Source organism: Notolepis coatsorum, assembly GCF_963971535.1.
Source record: "Notolepis coatsorum genome assembly, chromosome: 1".
NCBI classification, from domain to species: domain Eukaryota; kingdom Metazoa; phylum Chordata; class Actinopteri; order Aulopiformes; family Paralepididae; genus Notolepis; species Notolepis coatsorum.
The window spans coordinates 198,132,110-198,157,465 of NC_140165.1; the positions used below are offsets into that span (position 1 = coordinate 198,132,110).

At 44.4% G+C, this 25,356-nt stretch overlaps 1 protein-coding gene across 1 annotated transcript in view; it reads left to right on the forward strand.

Annotated features, from left to right (window-relative positions):
* Positions 1-25,356, forward strand: part of lrrc75a (leucine rich repeat containing 75A) — a 262,186-nt gene that overhangs the window by 181,732 nt on the left and 55,098 nt on the right. Inside the window, exon 3 of the mRNA XM_084318590.1 lies at positions 7,259-7,371. Coding sequence (XP_084174716.1) covers positions 7,259-7,371 — 113 coding nt within the window. The remainder of the gene's footprint in view (positions 1-7,258; positions 7,372-25,356) is intronic.

Below are 25,356 nucleotides of genomic sequence, written 5' to 3' on the forward strand. Positions count from 1 at the left end.
GTGTGTGTTTTTATAAAATCACTCACCCCATCCTACTAAGAAGGAATGACATCCTTCTCTCTTTCAAAATAGCTAAATAGCTTCACTCGCTTAGCCGATCCAGTTAGCCAGTCTGTTTGTAGTTTTCTATATTAAAAGAACGTTGTCCCTTACTCCCTCTCATCTGAACAATACACAATTGCGGTGTCGGCCTTCCATTTTCTTTAATTTTCAATTGTTGTTCAAAATCTTAACTCCATGAAATCGTTCACTATCAGAAACTCTACATCAGTACATCTCTGTCACCATCCATAGATTAGCTAGCTAGAATGAAGGCTATGATGATGTTTAGCTTTTTATGTGATTTGATTGGTCTGAAGCCAAATCTCATCTGCTTCCCTTAGTGGGTGTTTTCTGATGTGCACTGGCGAGGCGGAGGCATTGGTGGAGGTGTTTCCTGTTTCATAATAAAAGTTATCTGGGCTACAAATTTCATAATAAAAACGTCCGCTATTCTCATAGGAGAAACGTACATAGTATTTTCTATATTCCGCATTTGATTAATAGAACTTTGCCGGACCAAATTAAAATGCCTTGCGGGCCTGATGTGGCCCGCAGGCCGCCTTTTGGGAACCCCTGATATAGACATATCATACATAGAAACAGCAATAAATAATATGTCTGTTTAAAAGAAAAACACAAGAGGTTGGGCGGCCCTCGCAAGTGGAGATGGACCGGCCAGCCCACCGGGAATACTCCCGAATTTCCCGATGGCCAGTCCAGCCTGGCTGTGTGTATGTGTGCCATTTCCTGTCTGAGCATCAGGCTCCAGAGAAGTGGTGGTCTATGGGTAATCAATAACTTTCTGATCAATATTCCTCATTACACACACACACACACACACACACACACACACTCAGTCAAACCCTCGCTGTGTGGGTAGTTCACACTGTGCTTTCATTCGTCTTTCAGACACAAGCCACAAGATGCATCATTGTTGCTGGACTGCTGAAGAAGTTCACCACAACACAACAGTAGAAACCCACAATGGCTGAATAAAAGCCTTTGTGTTACGCGGTTATCCAGCATGTCTACTTCGGTCTATCCTCTTTTCATGTTATTTGTAATTTACCTATATCAAGCCCCATCCCCCTTTCTTTTTTTTATCTACTTTTTCTCCCATTTTCTATTTTTCTCCCATCCCAATTTCGTATCGTCCAATTCTACCCTCCCCTGTCTCGAACGCTGTTAGGCCATGCCTCCCACAAGCCGGCTGCAATGTGGATGAAGCCTTACATCACGTGTCCCCTCCGGTACTCGAGGAAGCAGCCGTCGCATCTTTTCACCTGTACAGCGCGATCTCTCAGCGGTGGGGGTCTGCGTGGGAGGGACACGCCGCCCCCGTTGCTTCCTGATTCTGCTGCGCAGGCGGCGTGTATGCTTGTTTCCGGGTTCCCGTTTTGCGCTCTGATTGGCCACTGACCTATGCTATTACGCCCCCCTTTACGCTCTCGCCTGAGACGCGCTGTGAAGCACCAGCGGGGCGAGGCGGTGGTTTCTCCCCGGCTCCGTGCGCCTTGCTGCCGCCGGCTTGTCTCACATGACTCGGTCCAGCTCCAGCAGCAGCGGCCGTCTTCCGCCTGCGGTATCCTCCCTCCAGGCCCCCGAGGCGGCTCGTTCTTATTATTATCCCCCATTGTTCAGGTCGACATGGTCGCACAAACACGTAGGTTTCGATCACTGAGCTGTCTGTCTGTTGTTGTGTGTCTTCGGTTCGGCTACTGTACATGGAGATGAGACCCCCCGCCTCTCTCTCCATACAGTACCAGCAGCTGCAGGTCTGACGAGCACAGAGTTGCCAGTCGATAATTCTTGCTATTTAAAAATATTCCTCTTCTTCTCCCCCACTACTCCTCCAACGGGTGGTGGATGGTTTTATCTTGACGGTAGATGGGGAAACACAACTAACACTCGTCTTTATTAAATGTTGTTTCGGGTTTTCCCACGAGAATGCACGCCTGGTTGCGTCTATTATGGAGAGAGAGGCGGGGGGTCTCATCTCCATGAGTGGACTATCATCGCTCCTCAGGAGTACTAAACGAGACATAATGATTTTACTGTCTGCAACGAATGTTATAATAAAAGCCCTTCGTTCTATACACTTGTCTGATTGAAAACTTTATTAACAGACCGCAGAATGGGACAACTCGGCACGCTCTGAGCAAAGAAAGGAACTGAGATATGAATAGAGTATTGCTTGCTATGGTCCGGTAAATACGCTGATGTTATTGAACGTATAACTATATAATGTTAATGCCACAAAACGAATGCCTTTATTATAAAGTAGTAACTTTATAGTAATAATAATAAGAAAGGGTCGTTGGGGTTAGGGGTAACCACCCCTGCCCGCGACACCGAGTGAACTGCGCACGACCAGAGGGGAAACTTCGAATCCGTGTTTCACTTTCAATAACTAATGCGTGCTTGCCGAATCCCAAACAATATTCATGCTGCAAAGTAATCCTCTAAAAATAGACATTTAGACTAGAGGCAGGCTATATGCTATAAAGAGTAGACTACTACTAAAAAAAAAAATGCATTCAAACTTTTTTTTTTTTTTTTTTGTGCGCGTGCAGTAATAACCGCGGCGGTAGGAAATATTTTGCAAATGTGTGCGGTAAGGAAAACATCAATACCGCGGCAGCTCTAGTTTCATTACACATATATTATGTTCATGCATACCAACTATTTCTCCTGTTTTATTCTCCACCCACCGATCATACTGTAGCAACACTACTATTATATCACCGACATCCAAGAAGGGGGATCCCCCCTTGAACGGCCCTTCTAATGTTTCTCTCCTCCACATTGCCTGTATGAGCCAATTTAGGAATTGGTTAATTAATATGTCCTATATTCATGTTTTTATATTCATATTTAGTTTAAAAAGATTTTTCATGATGTCATAATTACATTACATAAGATTTTGTTTGTTTAAAAAGAGACAATGAGACAATAAGTGATAAAAAATATTTTCTTTTTATTTTCTTTATTCACATGACCGGAAATGTCATGTGACTACTTATAGCAGCTGAGTAGAATAGGCCATAACAGGAAAGTGCTCATGTCCATCCCAGAAGAACACAGAGCTAAAGAACCTGGATCTCAGTTCTGAAGCTCTACCTGCACTCGGCATACAGTGGGATACAGAAACTGATACTTTCACCTACAGCATCAAGCTGCCAGATAAGCCGATGACAAGAAGGGGAATCTTGTCCATCGTCAACTACGACCCGCTCGGCTTACTGGCACCTGTCATCCTACCTGCTAAACTCCTGCTGAAAGATCTGTGTAAGGAGCTACGTGGATGGGATGAAGACATCGGTGAAAAACATGCAGAGGATTGGAATGGATGGATAGAAGATGTTACTCACCTCTCCAACTTCCAAGTGAACAGGTGCTTGAAACCTGCTGACTTCGGACGCACTGCTACAGCGCAGTTGCACCATTTTTCGGATACCTCAGAGTAGGGCTGGACGGTATTGTCTAAAATGTATATCACGGTATAATTTGCAGCATAGACGGTAACGGTATATATCACGGTATATTCATTTATCTTAAAATGTCTATATAATGCTTCTGAAGGGGTAAAACACTGGCAGCTATTACTGTACTCTTGTATTACTAGGACATATTTCACATAATACAGAGGTATATTAAGAACATTTATTGTGCAAAACTGCAATAGAAAAATGCAAAACCTTTTCTCAAGTTACTTCCATCTCTGAAAAACACTTTTTTCATTAAATACAATCAAATCAAGCGGCACAAAGTGAAAATGAAATCTACAGCAGGACAGGAGGTTTCTTTCCCTCAAACAACTCAAACACAATACAACTCCAACATAACTTAACTTTAGTGTACATGTTTGACAACGTAGAGAGAGAGAGCGAGAGAGTGTGATGTAATAGGTTTGAGTTTGAGGTTTGAGCTTCCTAAGATGCCGTAGGTGATGATGGGTATCAGAATACCGCAGTAAAATAAAGGCGGAGATTACCAGGAGGTGGCAGAAGGAATGGGAGGGAGAAAAGAGAGGATGATTTTATTACAGCTTACAGAATAGTGTTAGGGGAGGGAACGTCACCCTGGGGAACAACAGAAGAGAGCAGGTGATAATGACAAGGTTGAGGTTTGGACACTGTGGACTAGCGGGGGAATTGGCCCGCATTGGGAAGCATGAAAATGGACTGTGAATGTGGGGCAGAAGAATGTGTTTATGGAATGTGCATCAGAGAGGAGGGTGCTGTTCACTGCAGTACTGGATGCAGGGCTGCCTTGCATCTCACTGAGGAATATACTAAAACCTGAGGAACAGCAAAGGGCAGTGGTGAAAGCTGTCATGGAATTTCTTGTGGACACTGGACACAGGCCTACATCTTAAGGTGTAAGGCCACAGAATTTGTTTGGGGGGTAGGATTTGAATTTTTATTTAATCGTTTGTTGTGTTTAGGTTTTAGGTTTAATTTTATTAGGTTTGGATATGGTGGTGATGTTAGGGTTGGGTATTTTGTTTAGTTTGTTCTGGGTTTATTGGTTTTTCTTTATTGTTTTCTTTTATTTGCCGGGTTCTTTGTTTATCTGCTCTAGTTGCTGGGTTGTACAGTAGGTGGCGGTATGCGCCTTTCTGTGGTTGCGACCCGCCATTAATTCCAAAGAAGAAGAAGAAGAAGAAGATTGTAAAATAGATTGTACAGTTAGGCAGAAATACGCCGAAGGGCGTCTAGACTGCCGGAAATTCAAAAGAAGAAGAAGAAGAAGTAGGTGATGATGTCACACCAGGATTGTCAACACACAGAAACGGGAGCAGCCCTGATGGATAAAGCCATATAAAGAAACGAATAGCCAAATAAATGTGAAGTTATCTTTGAACCTCTGTTGTCAAGACTCGTCAATATAACCCCCCCATCTTTCCTCACTAATGGAACTGTGCCGCAGAGTCACGTTAGAACGTTAGCTTAGTGGCTAACGTGAGTTAGCTTAGCGGCTAACGTTAGCCCCGTTGCTGTGCTAAAGCAAGTCTCCTCTCAGCCTCCTTAGCCAAATTGAAATGCCAAAACTATTATGGCAAGGTCCGTGAACATGTGGAGAAAAACTCAGTACAATTAAACACTGCAACAACCACTGCAAACGTTGAGTGAATCGCCAAGTAACGTTAATGTCATTGCTACTGCTGTGACTAGCTGCTCTAGTCTACCGGTCACAAGGTATAGTCAAAATCCATACCGTAGCGCAAATTTATACCGTTTATACCGTGTACCGTTTATACCGTCCACCCCTACTACATTGAGTGGTGCGCTCAGCAGAGCGTACTACGGGTATTGCACTACCACCCCTGCAGGACTTACAGTATATAACAGGAGGTGCAAATCCAGAGCCTGCAGAATAATGAAAGACCCCCACCACCCCAACTTAAGGTCCGGCAAGCACCTACGCACTCACGCAGCAAGAACAGAGAGACTAAGGCTCAGCTTCTTTCCCCAGGCCATCAGAACATTGAACACTGAACTCTCCACACACATGTACACATGAGCACACACATACACACACACAACACACATTCTGCATTCGCTCACACACAAACGGTCACTTTAAACACAATGGAAAGGACACTTTAAAGGAACGAGGAAAATAAAGGTCACTTTAAGGAAATAACTGTTGTGGTTCTTCTTGTATAGTATAGTTTAGAAATAGCAAGTATAGCATAAGGATATAGAGTAAAAACTGTATATTGTATAGTAGTGTACATAGGACCCAGTGCCTTAATTAGTAGCTAATATTGTATTGCATTATCTCAGGACTTTAACATGTCTATTTTATCATGTCTATTTTATGTCTATTTTTATTACCTGTTTATTATGTCTATTTTATTATTTAGTATTATTGCACAATCAAAGCAGGCATGGCCACCCGCATTTCACTGTATGCCCTGCCCTGGTATGTATGTGACAAATAAACCTCTTGAATCTTGAATACACACTCACGTGTGTGTGTGTGTGTGTGTGCGTGCGTGCGTGCGTGCGTGTGTGTGTGTGAGTGTGTACTGTATGCTTGTATTACTATCCTGTCATCACCAGTTGTGTGTGTGTTCTTTTTTTTATCCACTTTTTCTCCTGTTTTTTTTTTTTTTTTTTATCTTTCCCCCCTCCTTTTTCCTCCGATTTTTCTCCCATCCCAATGTTAGTCGTTATGCCAATTCCCAATCCCCTTCCTGGTCGCTGCGCACTTACCCCCCACAGTCGGTCTGGGAGAGTGGAGGCTACCACGTGCTTCCTCCGACACACGTCCAGCCAATCAACCGCTTCTTTTCACCTGGCAGCGCGGATTCTCACTGAGAGGGCGTAGCGTGTGGAAGGATCACACTATCCCACTTAGGTCCTATCCACGCTTAGCAGGCGCCCCGACCGAACTGTAGGAGTCGCTGTTTACAACGACCCGGACCCACCCCGCCAGCTTCTCCCACCCTCTAATACTGCCAATTGTATTAGTGTGAACGGCCAGCCAAGCTGGTGACAACCCCGGAGCTGTGAGCTGGATTCGAACAGGCGAATCCAGCCGCTCCGGGGTTGGTGACGAACGCAATCTCTGCTACGCCACCTGACCGCCCCCTCCTCCTGTTTTTCTGTGTTTTTCTCCCATCCCAATTTAGTCGTTATGCCAATTCCCCCCTCCCCTTCCTGGTCGTTGCTCGCATGTTTCCCCCACTGGTCGTCTAGGGAGCCCTGAAGTCTATCAGATGCTTCCTCGGAGACAGCCAGCAGCATCTCTTCACCTGCCAGCGCTGACTCTCACTGGTGAGGTGTAACGTGTGGGAGGTCACACTACCCTCACTATCTCCCTCCCTCGCTGTGCAGGCGCCCTGACCAACCTGTAGGAATTGCTGTTTACAACGACCAGAATACCAGCCCACCGGCTTCCCTCCCGCTGACTCTGCCAATTGAGCCAGTATGACGGCCAGCCAAACCGGAGGCAACGCTGACAGCCGGATTCGATACCAGTGTCTCTCGTGTTGGTGACGATCGCTTAGTCCGCTGCGCCACCCAGGCGCCCTTTGTGTGTGTGTTCTTGTGCTATTGTGCTATTGTGCTATTGTGCTATCTATCTATCTATCTATCTATCTATCTATCTATCTATCTATCTATCTATCTATCTATCTATCTATCTATCTATCTATCTATCTATCTATCTATCTACAGTATGTATCTCTTCATCTCTCCATCAGGAGGGGGACTCTCTAGGAGCCATGGAGAAGGTGTGTCGCCAGCTGACTTACCATCTTAGCCCACATTCCCAGTGGAGGAGACAGGGCCTGCTCAAGAGGAAGCCACTGGCATGGTGAGTGTGTGTGTATATGTGTGTGTGTGTGTGGTCTCACCTCTGTGATTGCTTGTGTTCCATTTGCTTGGCCGTGGGCGGTGCTGGGTAGGTGGGCAAATATGCAGTGTTATGGATTGTTGGTATTGTACCTTGAGCTTGAGGTTAGTTTGTGTGTGTGTGTGTGTGTGTGTGTGTGTGTGTGTGTGTGTGTGTGTGTGTGTGTGTTCTGCTCGCCTCTGTGTATATGTGTTTGTGTCTGTTGATGTCTCAGTATGTCACCTGTGTGGCATCTGCTGCCCCCCTGAGTCTATGGAAAAATACAGTAAGCTCTCTCTATCTGTGTGTGTGTGTGTGTCCCTCCCTCTGTCTCTATCTCCGTCTCTCTCTCTCTCCCTCATCTAATTCTCTCTCTGTTATTCTTACTCTCTCAATATGACTTTCTCTAGTGTTGTCTCATTCTCCCTCCCTCCTTTTCTCACCCAAACATTTTCATTCATACATTGTTGTGTTAATACCTTCGAGAATATAAGTATGTTTTTAATCTTTTCTGCTGTAATTCCAAAAACGCTAGTTATAGGCCCAAACGCATATGATAGATTATCGATTGCCGTTTCTTTCCCATACACGCTATATTAAAAAATTAAAATGTATATGATCGGTATACATTATGCTTCATAATGCGTGGAGGAAAGGGGGGGGGGGGTCGTTTATAATTCCTTGATCATCAGTAACGGCTTTATTTACTATGGGTGGATATATTGATCAGACTGATTACAAACAAGGAAACGCACAATCGGGTTGAAAATAACGTTACTGTTCTCTTACCGTGGGCCGATGAGACTGGCGGTGAAAGATCCCAATTATTCGATGCTGATCGCCTAGGTCCATTTCCGGTTTGTATGACGCAATAAACGCCGAAATCATATCGATTTATTAAGTTTAGAAAGCAATCCATATGTACTATAGTGTCTGTCAGGAGTCCCGTAGCGAGATGTGACTGCCGGAGGAATTTCCTCGATGCACCGATGACACTTCCGGTTTTTGCGAGAGTGTAACTCGCCCGACCATCTACCAGGCGGCGGTATTGAGCCGTTGCAGTCCCATCTAGGGTCCCGCTAGGGCATCGCGGGTTGGGTGGATGAATTATGAATGCCATGGCGAAAAAATTAAATATTGATCTCAAAAACGCTGTACAGCGATGTTGGCAGTCAACACATGGCGGGCAATAACGCTGAAAAGCGATTTTGGCGACCAATGTGTTAAGACACAACTGAAGAACGATTTGAAAACGACACAAGAAGAATTAAAGACAGAACTGATGACAGAACTCAAAGATTTTAAAAAGGAAATTAATCAAGAACTGAGAGCTAACGCACTACAAACCCAAGGACAAAGCACCAGAATACACGAGGCAGAGGCACGCATCGGAGAAACAGAAACATGGAATATGACAGTCAAGTACACAACAACTTGTATAGATTAGGGCTAGTTTGAATATAATGATTTGGAATACTGGGGGAATAAACAAACAACATAAACGCAAAAGCGTGCTTACACTGATGAAAAACAAACAGGTTGATGTGGCTCTTTTAAGCGAAACGCACCTTTTAGTGGATGACAAAGTAAAGCTACCGGACAACATATATCATAACATTAGCCACTCTTCTTTTGGAACGAGATCCCGCGGAGTTGCTATAGTCGCGAAACGGAAGTTGAATATTGAATTGCAGGACGTATGGTCTGATATAGATGGTCGGATAACCATAGCTAAAATTGTATACAGTAACAGAAAAATAGCGTTGGTTGCGGCATATGCCCCAAATCTTTACGAGGCTAACTTCTACGCTACACTCACCAGAACAATGTTAAACCTTCCTGAATACTCATTTATAATTGGCGCAGATTTTAATGCCATTTGGGATCCCGGGATGGATAAATCTTATCCCACCATTTCCAATGATCAGAAACATGCATCTAATGCACTAAAGGATTGGTCCAAGAATACAGGTGTAAATTACCTATGGCGATCACTCAACCCAACGGCCCGAGAGTACTCTTGTCGATCTACAAGACACAAGACATTCTCCAGAATAGATTATGTTTTTGCATCCCCTAGACTATTTGATAACTATGACGTGGAAATGGTTTCCAATGCACTATCAGATCACAGCTATTTACTCCTAAAAGGATCATTTGGTATACTGTCATCCCGAGCCCCAAGATGGCGATTTAACTCGATATTGCTGAAAAACAATTAATTCATTACACAATTCAAAGAAGCACTTGTTGAATTCCTGCTGGAGAATGCGGAATCGGTACAGGACCCCAGAATATTATGGATGTCGGTAAAGGGATTTATCAAGGATTTCACTGCGGTCTTTTCCTCCAAACTACGCAAGAATCGTTGCTCAAAACTGGCAGAGCTGGAAACGTTTTACTCATCGTTATTTTCCTCTTTACAATACAACTACTCGGTTCGATTGGAATCTCAAATTAATGTGTTAAAAAAGAGATTAACGCCATTTTAAGACAACAATCTGAATTTCAAATACGTAGCACAAGACAACATTATTACTTTCAGGGTTCTAAACCATAAGATAGACAATATTGTGGGCGGCTACGTGGCGTAGTGGGCAAGGCGCTCGCCACGAATGCGGAGACGCTGGGCTCGCCTGTTCGAGCCCAGCGATCCACATTGCTTTCAGTTTAGCTGGTTGTTCATACTAATACACATTGGCCGTATTAGGGGGTGGGAAACTGATGGGTGGGGATCGGGCGTTGTGGACATCGACTCCTACAGGTCGGTTGGTGCGCCTGCGCAGTAGAATCAGGAAGTGTCGGGGGTGAGCCTCCCACGCATTACTCCTCGCCACTGAGAGATCGAGCTGCGCAGGTGAAAAGATGCGACTGCTGTTACCTCAAGTACCGGAGGGGACTTGTGCTATGTATGACTTAGTCCACATTGCAGCCGGCTTGTGGGAGGCAAGAAACAGCGTTCGTGACAGGGGAGGGTTGAATTGGATGATACGAAATTGGGATGGGAGAAAATATAGAAAAATGGGAGAAAAAGTGGATCAAAAAAAAAGATAGACAATATTGCACTCATAACAGTCCTCCTTAAAAAAGACAAAGACCCCACCGATTGCGGTAGTTATAGACCCTTGAGCCTCCTCGGAACCGATATCAAGCTGTATTCCAAGGTATTAGCCATCAGACTTCAAAAGCATATGACATCTTTTGTTCATCCTGATCAGACTGGCTTCATAAGAGGCCGCTTGATCACGGATAATATAAGACGGTTACTACATGTGCTAGATGCCAGCAAGGATGCCACTCCACCTATAGCGATGCTGTCCTTGGATGCGATGAAAGCCATTGATAGGTTGGAATGGTCTTATTTATGGGCAGTACTAGAAAGGATGGGGTTAGGAAACGGATTCATTGATATGATAAAAGTATTATACAAAGACCCATCGGCCATGATTACAACAGGTAAAATTACCTCCAAAATCTTTCCTGTATCGCGCTCCTCCAGACAGGGTTGCCCTCTTAGTCCCGGACTATTCGCTTTATCATTAGAGCCTTTAGCACAGTATATAAGACAATCCCAATCCATAGAACCAATCGCAATTAAGGGCACACAACATCATATTAGTTTATATGCGGACGACGTAATATTGTTCATGCAAAACCCTACCACCTCAATGCCTCATCTTCTCAAGTTGATTGATGATTTTGGCAATCTATTGGGATTTAGGATAAATTGGCCAAAGTCGGCCTTCCTACCACTTAATGCCCCTGCAAAGAATATATTCCTTCCAGAAAAAATACCAATGGTAAAACACTTCAGATGTCTAGGAGTTGAAATATTCCCTACTATATGCCAAACGGTGAAGTACAATTACACAAAATTCCAAGATAAGATCAAATACGACTTTGACAGGTGGTCCAAATATAGTAGCACCACATAGACTGCAGGACATAGTATACACCATATTATCAATTAAGCAATGCGAATTTAGCAATTAAAGTATTCCAATTTGGCCTTCTTATTACACATGTGATTCGGATATGGCGTGAATCACAGAAAAAATATTCTAACCAACATAAATGGCATAGCCATACTCCCCTATTCAATAACAATGCACTCCTTATTGGAAAACGACCTATCAGATACCCCAAATGGGAAAAGCAGGGCATACATACATTGGGAGATGTTTTCAACAAACAGGATTTTTGTAGCTATCAAGATATACGTAACAAATTTAACCTCACCAGTTCCACATATTATTTCTACGCACAGTTATTGGAATGTTTGAAGGCTCATGGAGTCCATTAAAGATACCAATTGAGCACCACAGATATCACAAATTCTTCTATGAAAGAGAGACATCGAGAGGCTTTGTATCTGACTTTTATCATCACTTACTAACGTCTTCGTATGGAATCCTTCCCCTAGACTCAGTCTGGAGGAGGGATATACCAGACTTGGAAGTAGATTTTGATTGGCAAGAAGTCTGGGCAAACGTTCGAATTGCGTCACGCAACCCGGATCATCAACAAATTAATCTTAATTATATTCATAGGACATACCTGACTCCTATAAGATTGAACAGAATGGGACTTAGACAAGATTCACTATGTTCCTTATGTACAAATGGTGATGAGGGTACATTTATGCATATGTATTGGGATTGCCCACCTGTTAAGATATTCTGGGAAGAAGTGACCCTGCAATTATCAGAATTTTTATTTCTGAACATACCTGTACAGCCCTCTGTATTGCTGTTGAATGATGTTTCTCAGTTTGCAGCCTCTATACAGCTAAAGAGACTAGTTTTGTCCGGTCTCACAGCAGCTAAAAAGCTGATAGCATCACAATGGATTCAACCGGATAAAATGTGCCGGAAGGTATGGGTTCTTACCTATCTCGATGTGATTTATCTAGAGATATCTACAGCAAGAATTTTAGGTGTCAGTGAAACCAGCATTGCAATCTGGTTAGAAGTGGTGGAGAGAATAAAGGCTAGCATATGAATTGTAATTCCTGGTTAGAAACTAATGAAAATGGATGGATTATCCAAGTGGGGGTCCTGGGGGGAAGAGCGAGCAAGAGCATATGTATGTATTGTATTGGATTGCAAGTATTAGGTATATATCTCGTAAACTACATTTATATTGATTCAACTGGAATGTATAGTTCTGTGATTTACGTTGGATATTTACTGTTAATGCTTGTGTGTCTAATTTTATGTCATGTTTAAAATAACAATAAAAGAAAAATATATAAAAAGAAAAAAAAAGGAATATGACAGTCAAGGAAACACTCCTCATGTCTTTGGAGCAGCAGAGAGCCATGCAAGAAGCGCTAACGGACATGGAAGGGAGGTCCAGAAGAACAAATATGCACATCTATAACGTACCGGAGGGAACGGAGAAAGACGGCCCTCTCTCGGAGTTTATTGATGAACTGCTAAGAGCTGAGCTCTCACTACCGACAGATACCGACCTGCAGATCCAGCGGCCCCCAGAGCATTAGCTCAAAAGCCAGGACCCGATGCACCACCTAGGTCGATTATAGTAAACTTCCTCCAATTCACTACCAAAGAGATGGTCATCAGTAAAGCCTGGCAGAAGAAGATCGAGATCGAGGGCAAACGCTTGTCGTTTGACCATGACTACGCGACAGCGGTGATGCAGAAGAGAAGAGAATACAGCAGCATTAAAAGGGCACTGAAAGGAAAAGGGATTCGATTCCAGACACCCCTCGCTAAGATCCGAATCCACTGGGACTCCGGCACACGCACATATGACAGCGCCAAGGAAGCTGCACAGGATTTGAAGAAGAGAGGAGTCGCTGTGGAGGAACCGGCCCACCGCGCTGCTAGAACGGAACAGGACGAGCGACTACAGCGAGGACAACCGTGGCAGCGTGCTGGAAGGAAGGAGAGACACCCGGGAAACACGAGCGAGAGGGAGAGAGAAACAGCCCAACGAGCAAAGAACAGACTGCAGGACTTTCAATGTACCACCAGCAAATAAATCTCAGTGTGAGAAATACATAGCCTAATAAGACTGGTGAGTTCATTTAACGTGAGTAGCCTGCCCGAATATGTCTAAGGACCATGGGCTGTATTGTGCTGTTTTGACTCACTTAACGTTAGACGTTCTGAGTTTTTGTTGAATCTAATGCGGACTAGCTGTAAGCTATTCACGTGAACGCTGAATAGCCCCTTGACCCAAATTACTGGATGACTTAGTCTCCCTTTTTATAGTTTAACAGACTCCACTTGATTATTGAAAGATAGACGAGAGTCACTCAGGCACGCTGTAGGTAGACTAGACACTTTCTCTTTTATTTTATAGCTCCTTTTTTTTCGCGGGGGCCTGCACTTGAGTGGAGCCTATCCCCCCACCCCTAACGGGACGTAAGCCATGGGATGGCGAGCGAACGTCTGTTTTTGGAAGCCAATTGTTGTTTTTGTTAATGTTACACCTGTTCTCTATGTATATATGTCTAACTGTTCATGTTTAGTAATGTGCATATTCCGGGTTGACAGTGTCAGGTTCATGTTGTTAAAGCACAGATGAGTAGAAACTTTAAGGTGGTATCTATAAATGTAAATGGTCTGGTTAACCCAGTCATAACCAAATTGAAACGTGAAAAAGCTCAAATTATCTTTTTACAAGAAACGCATCTCTCTCAGACAGAGCACGAGAAACTCAAGAAATATGGATATAGGAATACGTTCTATAGCTTGTTTAAATCAGGTCGTAAACAAGGTGTTTCTATACTAATTCCTAACTCATTACATTTGAACTTATGAAAGAAACGTTAGGTTATGACTATAACCAAGTTCTGTTAACACTAGTGGACGCTCTGCGTCTCATTGCATATATCTCGCTTCAGCATATATACACTGAATAAATTTCAAAATGTACCTTTAAATGCCAGCATTCATCTGGCCACACCCCCATCCGCTTACCTATATAAGCAGGGGTGGTGCCACACACTCATCTCCTTCCCAACAAATTTCACCACAATGAAAAATCAAGGGCCGCAGCGGCGTCTAGACGCAGAGCGTCCACTAGTGTTAACAGAACTTGGTTATAGTCATAACCTAATGTTCTGTATCACACTAGCTCCCGCTCTGCGTCTCATTGCATAATAGGAGCTGAGCGGGAGCTAGAAGCTCGACAAATACACCCCGCTGAGGCCCCCCACAGCCATCAGATCAGGGAGGGCCGAGCCCCCCCGACCCACCCTAATGGAGGGCACCCCCCCTATTGGTGGCTTCACGGGAGGGCGACGGACCCGACCGTGCGAAGAGGCACTCAAGCAACTCAACGCACAGGGTGAGCAGAGCATGGCTTGACCCCACGACTACACACACGCACAACCCGCATGCCACCCGGGAACGAACGGAGGAAACAACCTCGTTACTGCCCCCAGAATCACGGGGTCAAGGGCAAACCCAACCCCGTGGCAAGGCCGTAGCAGCGGAGCGCGAAGGAAGACCCAGACCCACCAAAGGGACTGGACCCCCTGGAACGGGGGGCCGGAGAAGTCCATGATGCCAGCATCAAGACCCCACCAGGTGGGCACTTAGTGACCCCGCCCCCCACATCGCCAGCGTATTCGGACAAAGGCCCCTCAGCGAGCGGGCCCTGTCCCCCCAATAGTACACCGCCTGGCACACTGACCCTGCAGAACAGGCAGTCAGCATGGCCGTAAGCACACAAAAAAGGTTAACCAACGGAAGCAGGCAGCGCACCGGGGAAAAACCAGGCAACAGGCTGTTAACCCTAGCCTGGAGACTGCGGACGAGACAGGCGCCAGAGGGGACAGCTGAACACAGCCGCCCCGGCGGAAGGGGCGTATGCTGGCGTTGTTGCATGACCAAGCCTCCATTTAAAAACCCCCACCCAGAGGGGTTGAGGCAGAGAAGGCTGACACGATTGGCAGACGTCATGAACGTGCAGGGGCACCCTCAACCGGTGAACCCGGGAGTTGACACTGCTCCAACACACCAGGGAATCAACCACCTTGGTGTTACCCAATGCGGTGGTTGTTCCTATAACCCCTCAAGAAAAAACTCCAAAACACACCTGCGGGTATACACCGGCTATACCGCAGTACAAGTGTTTCAGTTTTCAAAAAAGGGTTAACCCAGGCCTACGGGTCGACGAAACATTACTTCGGACCGGGCCTGGCGATACGGAAAGCACAGGGTCACCAGAGGAGGTCAAAGACCACCCCAACAGGCCCCTCTTCGCCATGCGTGAGAGAGGAGCGAAAAATAATGGAGAACCCGCCCCTAAGCACACCCTACTTGGTATTCCCAGGCGGTCTCCCAACCAAGTACTAACCAGGACCAACCTGTGTAGCGGCCGAGATCTGACGAGATCGAGCGTGTACAGGTTGGCATGGCCGTAAGCCATTACGACAGTGCTGAGTAAAAAACGTACCCAACCAGGGTCTCCATAGTGCTTAACCCTGTGACACCCGGACCAACCTGGCATTTTTCCCCCTGAAAAAAGCCCAAGTCCCTCAGGGTACCAGAACAGCAGATCTGCATCCCCGGCGGACAACGGGTTCAACTGATCCGGACCAGCGTGACCAGAACCAGTCCCGTGCCCTAACCACGCCGACATGCCTACTCCAGGAGAAAGGGCAAATATGCATGTTGATCTTAACATGAAAAGAAGGCGCCACCCAGACGTTCGGGCGAACCGCGCCCGGTGGCCCACCCCCAGGGCGTGAGACCCCTCTACATATGTTCAGATCCATTCCGTCATCATCCCCCAGACATGAACGAGAATCCGTCGATAACCAACCCAGGTCGTGGGATGTGGTCGTCGGAAGAGGAAAAACCTCCATCCCAGTTGCTTTATAAAAACGCCGTTTTAACCTCAAGCAACCAAGGCGTGCCAGTCAGTCGCCTGTTTACAGCGAGCTAGCACTATACGTGCGTCGGGACACACCCACATCAATGAACAGGCTATTTAGACCAGTCATTGAATCCCCAAGGCGTCCAGGGGAACGACAAGAGGGGTGTGACACTTCCTAACTCCAACTCTTTTTTAATAGAAAAGAAGGAAGCACCAACAGTATGTATCCCAGTCTACACAGCCGGGGGTAAAAAAAAATCACATTTTTACATCCCACCACCCTCCCATAGGAAGGAGACGGGAATCCCCAGAGAGACTTCCCACGCGAGCTGTACAGATTGAAAAGAATATATTGCACCTTGAGCCATGTAAAAAATTGGTTTTAGGGCTCTCCGGGGAAGAGGCACTGAACCCATACACACTCAATAATCGAATTGAATCGAATACATACACAATAGAATAGGACACCTTCTAGAGGGTCCACTCACCTTGACAATCTGAGGAGGAGGCTCTGTACTCTGAAGGAGGCTCCCTCACATGGAAGGAGGAGTCCGAACTCACAGAAGGCCCGAATAGGCGCTTGGTGAGGAGGAGCCCTGACCACCCCCCGAAAACAGATCCATCACATGGACCTGAACAGCACACGGAAGTCCTACCAACAGAGACGCGCACGGTGACGTCCCTATGGCGGGGGAATTTCTGCGGTGCACACGCCCAATATTCCAGGCCGTGGGACCAGGAAACTCCCTTCCCCCCCCCTCACCCCGTAACGTGCCGAACCGCAACGTGACAGGAACCTTGAAGGACAGGGGTGTACCCCTGACCAACAGAAAAAAGGGGGTAGAGGAAAGGTTACCAGTTCACCCCTTTACGACCCCACACCCATGATACGATGTAATGACAAAAAGAGAGTATGACACAGTCATAGTCAGCTCTATGAAGCGTTTGACAGCTTCACACAGCGCATGAGCTAACCTGCTATCTGATTTTTACTAAGGAAAAAACACAGAATAGAGAGGGCTCTCTAAGAGCCCCGGTCCAAACTTACACATGTGCTTCTGTGGCCAGTCCAACCCAGTTGTAGGTCACATGACACACACAACCCATCATCACCTACAAAAAATGGCAAAAACACTCTACAGAGGAACGCCGTTTTTCATAATGAGAGAATACATAATTCTCGATTAGTATCGGCCACAGGCCTTGCTAAGCACACACGAAAGCGACCAAACAATCTTTTCTTTTAGGAAAATAAAGTTTCTCCAGCAGTCTTAGCACAACCTCAGCAATCAAGCTAAGGGTTACATCGCATCCCTACCACACAAAGACACAATGTAGTGCAACAACATGTCTGATAGGAGGATGAAGAAGTCCCCAGGGAACCGTGGGGAAAAACACAATCCTCCTACTTTACCCTTAATACGGCCAGTTAAAACAGGAAAACCTGTTAATATGTGAACACACTGTTCATTGTCATCACAGGCTGAGAAAAGAATATTCTTTACTCATTTGTCACTAAGCATAGCTTCATAGGTTAGTTACCCCTTAGTTGTGAGTACACGGTACATATAAACACACATGATGTTTCTCACACAACAACCAGATCATTTTCACATCTGTAACAACAACCCGATTTGCACGGAGAAGCTAATTACCAGTGACAAGACAATTCACACAAAACTCGCGTCGTATCCTAAATGTATTGCAGCAACACACGTTTTTGGAAAACAGCGTTATTTACAAAACATGTAGAAGGTAAAGCCAGAAGACGTGTATAAGGTCTGGCCAAACCTTGTCCTACCCGGAGCGTAGATCAACGAAGTGCAGTCTCAAGGCCCCGTAGAAAACACAGCCGTCCTGTGTTGTTCGACCTGGGCAGCGTTGCCGCTCCAACCCGTCGCTACGGTCCCCTTTGTTGACGCAGGCTTTGCCGTCCTGGCCCAGGGCAGGTTCGACGAACATCCTCTGTCAAAGATGACGTCGTAGTCAAGAGTGTTTAAAACATGTTATAATCAAAGCACGTTCAACAGAGTAGCATTAAGCTAACGGCCGCTCCAACCGTCGGTCGCTACTGCCCCTGCCCGCGAGACGCCGAGCGAACGGCGCACGCGACCAGAGGGGAGCTCGCGGCGGCGCGCCAGGAGCCGGAGCTACCCCGCGCTGGGCCTTGGCCGATAGCAGCAAGCTAACGTTTCCTAGTGATCACAGCAAGCTAGCGCCGCAGCTAACAGCTGACTGGCTAACAGTAGGCCCAACATATGTAGGCCACGCAGTGATCACAGCAGGCTAACGCCGCAGCTAACAGCTGACTGGCTAACCGTAAGCTAAGCAGCTATCACCTGAACTTGTACACAATGATATAACACTCACCCAGACAGGCCGCCGTTCTGAAACCCTCCTCACTTTTTAAGAGAAAAGAGAAACAAGATGTCAACACAGCTTTACAACGGTGATTTTACCAACACCCGACGGAGCCAGCACAATACCCAAACTGGCCTGTGTAGCTGACTTGAACATAGATCTTCCGCTATCGAACATCTATGCCCATATCTCCTCGTGAAGGAATACTCTCATTTGGATATGAAAGAAGGGGCTACACGGTGACAGAAGAGATATCCACTCGTCCAGAAAACACAGGGATCACCAGTGTTAATGGTCGCGGCCCACTAGTTAAAACTATAATGGGCTTCAGACCAAGGTCTTCTGTCGCCTAAGAGGCTGAACAAAGGACCCTAGCCTGGGGCCGGTTTTCATAAACATTGTCAATTAGCCCCCATAGCACTAACAGACAAGTGGAGCCTGCCAGCAAACAGTACTCACCCAACCTGAAACCCACCGCTTCTCACAACAGCGGCGCGTCCTACAGTTCAGCTGTGCCCTGAAAGGTTTCACCCCAACCAACACAGCAAGGAACTGCAGTTGAGAGGCATGCAGCGGCGTGCTCCCAATACGAAAACCGGTGGAGGATTTTAGAATGATCATCATCTTCCAGACACTCCAGTACGAAGACAATATCGCCGTATTTTCTCGAAAATAGTGAGAGAGAAAATAAAGATATGATGTCAACGTATCTCCTTGTCCAATCGCCCTAGAACGCGGCCAAGGTTGTCCATGTAGCCCCGCCCTGTTCGCGATTTTCATTGAACCGCTAGCCCAAGCAATTAGGGAAGACCCCAATATAACAGGTATTAATATAAAAGAAACAGAGCATAAGATAGCATTATACGCGGATGATGTCTTAATTTACTTAAACAACCCTAGTCTGAGCCTCCCTAGACTAATGGGCCTTATTGAAACCTATGGTCAACATTCGGGATATAAACTAAATATAGGAAAAACACAGATACTTACATATAACTATACCCCCCCAAGAGAAATAAAAGAAAATTACAATTTAAATTGGAACATGAAGTCCATAAACAATTGCAAATCCCCCACTGCCCCCATCACTCATGGTGTCCCCCAAAGCTCAGTACTTGGTCCCCTGCTCTTCACTCTCTACATCCTTCCACTTGGTCTGATTCTCCGCCAACATGGCCTCCGTTTTCATTGGTATGCAGACAACGATCAGCTCTACCACTCCACCAAGACTATCACTCCAGCCACTCTCTCCACCCTCACCACCTGCCTCACAGACATCAAAACATGGATGCAAAATAACTTTCTCAAACTAAACTGCAATAAATCAGAAATCATCATTATCGGTCCAAAATCCCTCACCAGCCACACCCAGGATTTCTCCCTAAATATTGATGGTTCCATTGTTACCCCCTCCACTCACGTCCGTAACCTTGGCATCATCCTGGACTCCACCCTTTTTTTCCTCCCCCATGTGAACCACATAACCAAAACGGCCTTCTACCACCTCCGGAACATTGCTCGTCTCCGCCCCTCCCTATCACTCTCCGCTGCTGAAACACTGGTTCATGCATTAATTTCATCAAGACTGGACTACTGTAACAGCATCCTCTACGGCTCACCAAACACTATCCTCAATAAACTCCAATATGTCCAAAACTCTGCTGCCCGCATGCTCACCTCCACCCGTCGCTCTGATCACATCACCCCTGTCCTCCACAACCTCCATTGGCTTCCAATCAAATACAGGATACAATTTAAAATACTTCTCATCACATTTAAAGCCCTCAACAACCTTGCCCCTCCCTACCTGTCCGACCTCCTCCACCGTCACATGCCCACCCGTCGCCTTAGGTCTGCAGATGCCAACCTCCTAACACCTCCCACGACCAAGCTCTGGACCTGGGGCGACAGGGCCTTTGCTGCTGCTGCCCCCTCCCTCTAGAATGCCCTCCCCAGCCATATCCATGATGCAAACACCCTGACATCTTTTAAATCAGCCCTCAAAACCCACATTTTCAATCTTGCTTTTGACCTCTAATTCTGTCGTTTTATTTTATTTTGTCATGTATTATTTTTGTTCTGTTTTTTGTTTTACCATAGTTTTGTCTCTTCTACCCATGTAAAGCGTCTTTGAGCACCTGGAAAAGCGCTATATAAAATAGATGTATTATTATTATTATTATTATTATTATTATAAAATATCTGGGAGTATGGCTGACTAAGGACTTAACAAAATTATATGAAGCAAATTACCAGCCACTAAACACACAAATTAAAAAAGATATAGAAAGTGGTTATTAGCCCCCCTGGATTTCACCTCCAGAATAGACTCAGTGAAAATGAACGTAGTCCCTAGACTACTATATCTTTTCCAGTCCTTGCCGGTGAAAATCCCTGCTAAACAGTTTAACGAGTGGGACAGGATGATTTCTAGATTCATATGGAGCGGGGGGGAAACGAGAATTAGGTCCGGACACTCCAACTCCCTAAAGAGAAGGGAGGCATGTCCCTCCCAAATCTGAAGGAGTATTATTATGCAGCGCAAATAAGACCTTTGGTCTGTTGGTGTAAAAGGGACTACGAAGCGAAGTGGAAGGACATTGAAGTGAAATCAATTGATATACCACTCCAGACAGTAATTGGTGATAGACAGCAGGCCAAGACCCTATATAGAAACTTAAACCCATTTATTGTACACACCCTACGGATATGGTTCAAAATTGTGAAACAATTCAAGTTAGAAAAAAGGATTCTGAGGTGGCTTGCCTTCGATTTAGGATTTAAACCAAGAATGTATCATCAAACATTTAAGGAATGGGCTCTCCGAGGTATTACCTCATTCAGCACAATGGTAGAGAATGGAGAACTTGTGAGCTTTCAAACCTTGAAAGATACTTACGGTTTGGATAAACACGACTTCTTCAGATACCTACAACTACGCCAGTACTTTCTAATAGAGGTAAAGGTGTCTGAGTCCAATACCCCAATAGACAGTGTTATTCAGATATTCATTCAGGCATACAAAAACAATATGAGTAAAACTGTCTAAATTATATAATAGCTTTGTTCAGGCCAGAACTGACTCCACAAGTTACATTAAAACAAATTGGGAAAATGAATCAAACATTGAAATAACTGAAGACGAATGGGAGAACATGTGCAGAACTCAATGTAGCTTGACTAATTTAAAAACATGGAGAGAATTCTGCTGGAAAAACTTGACTAGATTCTTCATAACCCCCAAAATCAAATCCCGACAAGTAGGCATAGAGCAACCATGTTGGAGACAGTGCGGCCAGAGGGAGGCAAACCACTCTCATATCTTTTGGAATTGTCCAGGTATTCAACCTTATTGGCAAGATGTTCACTCCACCATGCAGGATATATTGAATTAGGGCTGGGCGATATGGCCTAAATATGATATCACGATATTTTCTGACCTTTCGGCGATACACGATACACATCACGATGTTTTTCTTTTTTACCCCAAACAATTCATTATGAGGCTTACCAAGACAGTATTTGAGTTTGCAAGCTAACATTAAAGACTAAATAAAATACCCATGCATTTAGCATTTTTATATTAGATTTAGATTATTAGATTATATATTGCATATGAGATATTATATGATTTAGATATGAAATATGATGAATTGAAAATGGGGGACCCTGATGTAAACAAGACTAAAGTCTTTCTCTGGTCTGCATCCCCTTAACAATTGTATGTATTGAGCTGTACTGTACCCATTCTGCAATATGTTAAAGTTTTAAATCAATCAATCTATAAATAAATAGCATTTTAGCATTTTTATGAAACTACTGTATATATGTATGTCTCTAAATGTTTTGATGAATTGAAAATGGAGGACCCTTATGTAAAAAAGCCGAAAGTCTTTTTCTGGTCTTCATCCTCCTGTACTGTATTGTACCCATTCTGCAACCTTTTAATACAGTTTTCATTCATTCATTCTGACGGAAACATAATCATTTTGATTGACAGTCGAGTCTGCCAATGACGTCACACCGCTTGCACCCGCCCTGCTGTTCTTAGCACCAATCGTCAAGCGTTATTATTTTTTGACTTCCTGAATGTCCCGTGTGCTGAACATCAACAAAGCTACTAACGTTAGCTCCCCGCGGCCGTCGAGTAGGAGACCAGTGCTTCACAGGATGACTAAATGAGGCATAATGATTTTACTACAACGAATGTTATAATAAAAGCCTTTCCATACATCTGTCTGATTGAAAACTTTATTAACAGACCGCGGAATGGGCATATCTCAGCACAGGCTGAGATATGAACGAGTAACGTGTGGACAGATTGACGCGACACAATCCTCTTGGGCAAAACATCACGATATCCACGATACGTTGAAAAAGTGTATCGTTAATGAACTGTACCCGATATTTATATAATATCGTCATATCGCCCAGCCCTATATTGAATTTTAAGATACCGGAGACCTTCTCCTATTTGTACCTGGGTAACTTACCTGAGGAATTAGTAGGAGGAGACAGATATCTGATAAAAATATTTTTAGCAGCAAGTACGAAAGCGATCACACGTCTCTGGTATCAACAAGAACCTCCAACAAAAGAAAAGTGGTTGGCCATTATAGGTGAAATATACACAATGGAAAGACTTACTTTTATTCTCAGATTACAGGAGAAAGGTTTGAAGTACTGGGGAAAATGGGACTTTTATATGTTACTTACGACAACCAGTGGATGATGATAGTTGTAAAGAATATTCACCATATCTATAGGGAAAGTAAGAGAATTGAGAACTCAGCATGTGAAAAGTATATTATTTTTGTAAAGTGACACTAATAATGCAGCCCGGGATTGTGTTTTTGTAATGTCTTGTTGTTTGTGATTGTTTGCTTATGGTGAAAAACAATAAAAAGAAAGTTATAAAAAAAAAGAATGCTTCAATATGCCATGGAGGGTTATATAATAATAATAATAATAATCTTCATTTATATAGCACCTTTCATACACGGAGTGCAGCTCAAAGTGCTTAACAGAGACACGTCTTCTTTAAACAAGTCAAGAAGAAAAAAAACACAGTAACACAGTAAGTCAAGAAAAAAACAAGAATACCATAAGGTCCATAAGCTCAAAATAAATGCATGCATGCATGCAACACTCCCAGACGTACCCCACGCGAAGGTAAGGAAAAACTCACTAAAACCTAACAATAGGAAAAAATGCACCACAGGCAATGTGGAGGAGAGAAACCTTAGAAGGTCCAATTCAAGGGGGGATCTCCCTTCTTAGATGTCGGTGATATTAGTGTTGCATGTTGCATTAAAAAGAGGCGAACAGCTGGTAAGCATGCACCCATGTGTGTAGTGAAACACAGATGAGTGCATGCGATAGCAACTGAACATTTTGAAAAATTAAATATAGAGCTGATAGTGATAACAACTGAACATTTTATAAGATTAAAGATAGAACTGATAGCGGCTCCAGCCGAACTTAAAGTGGTCGACTGAAAGCTGAAATAGGAGGCGATAGTGAGAGTCTCATCTGACAGTCATCATGATCACATGCAACATTAAATAGACTGATCCAGGAGCAGAATTGTTTTTACACTGCAGGGTAAAAGAAATGTAATTTATCTTCAGCTAACGTTCATCTGGATAGTATCTGAGATGTAGCCTGCATCTATTAGTTTATTACCTTACAATGTCCTTGTAACATAACATTAGCCTAGTGCAGCTAACGTTAGCAGGTTCTCACGTGTAGCTAAACACGTCTGTTTATTTAGTTATGAAGGAAATACAATTCTGACCAACCCCCCCCCCCCCTGTCAGACTTGACCACTAATGATATCCTGATGTTATGTGTGTGGCCAATATAACCTAACTTTATTGCCAACTAGCTAAAATTTTACTGGTTTGGTGTAAATGTCATCCTAGTTTATTTAAGTTTCAGGAGAAAAAAGAAAAAAAAACACACATACCTCGTATCACTGAATCCATGCACATTGTTTAACAATTTTACCCACTCAACTGTATAAAAAAAACTAAAACCAGTCTGGCAATACTTTAAGATCTGAATCGATAGACACCTTACGTGTGTGGTAATGTTTCCCTTCGGCATGGGAACATTTATGGATTATTAAGCTAGCATTGGCTGTAGTTCATGCAAGCTCTTAACCTTTTATCATGTCTATTTTATGTCTATTTTATTATCTTCTTATTTTATTTACTATTGTATTCTTGCACATTCGAAGTGGGCATGGCCACCCGCATTTCACTGTATGCCCTGTGTATGTGTGTGATAAATAAACCTCTTGAATCTTGAATCTTTTTTTTTTTAAACTTTGGCCATTCCGCTGGCTCTTTTTTGCGTTTATCGCATTTTTCTCTGGTCAAGAATGACCGACAGAAACAGGTTTGAATGGGGGTAGATGGGGAAGACACTCTGAGAAAGATACGGCTACAGTCCGGGATTCGAACTTGCTAACCCCAGATCCGTGACGAGCACGGTTGTCCCCGGCGCCGAAATAGCGCTCGAGGTACGCGGTGAGCTACTGGAGCTCTTGAATCTTGAATCTTAAGATCTTCATTGGAGTCCTGGTTAGTGCATGTATGGGGTTCATATAGGATAGAAGCAGAGTCTTGGGTCTTCCTTGCGTCCTTTAGAAGGCCCAAGGTGGTCCCCCAGCAACATGGGAAATTGTTTAATATCAGCATTATTTCACCTCTAGAAGTTATCACAATGAGAGAATGTATAAGAAAT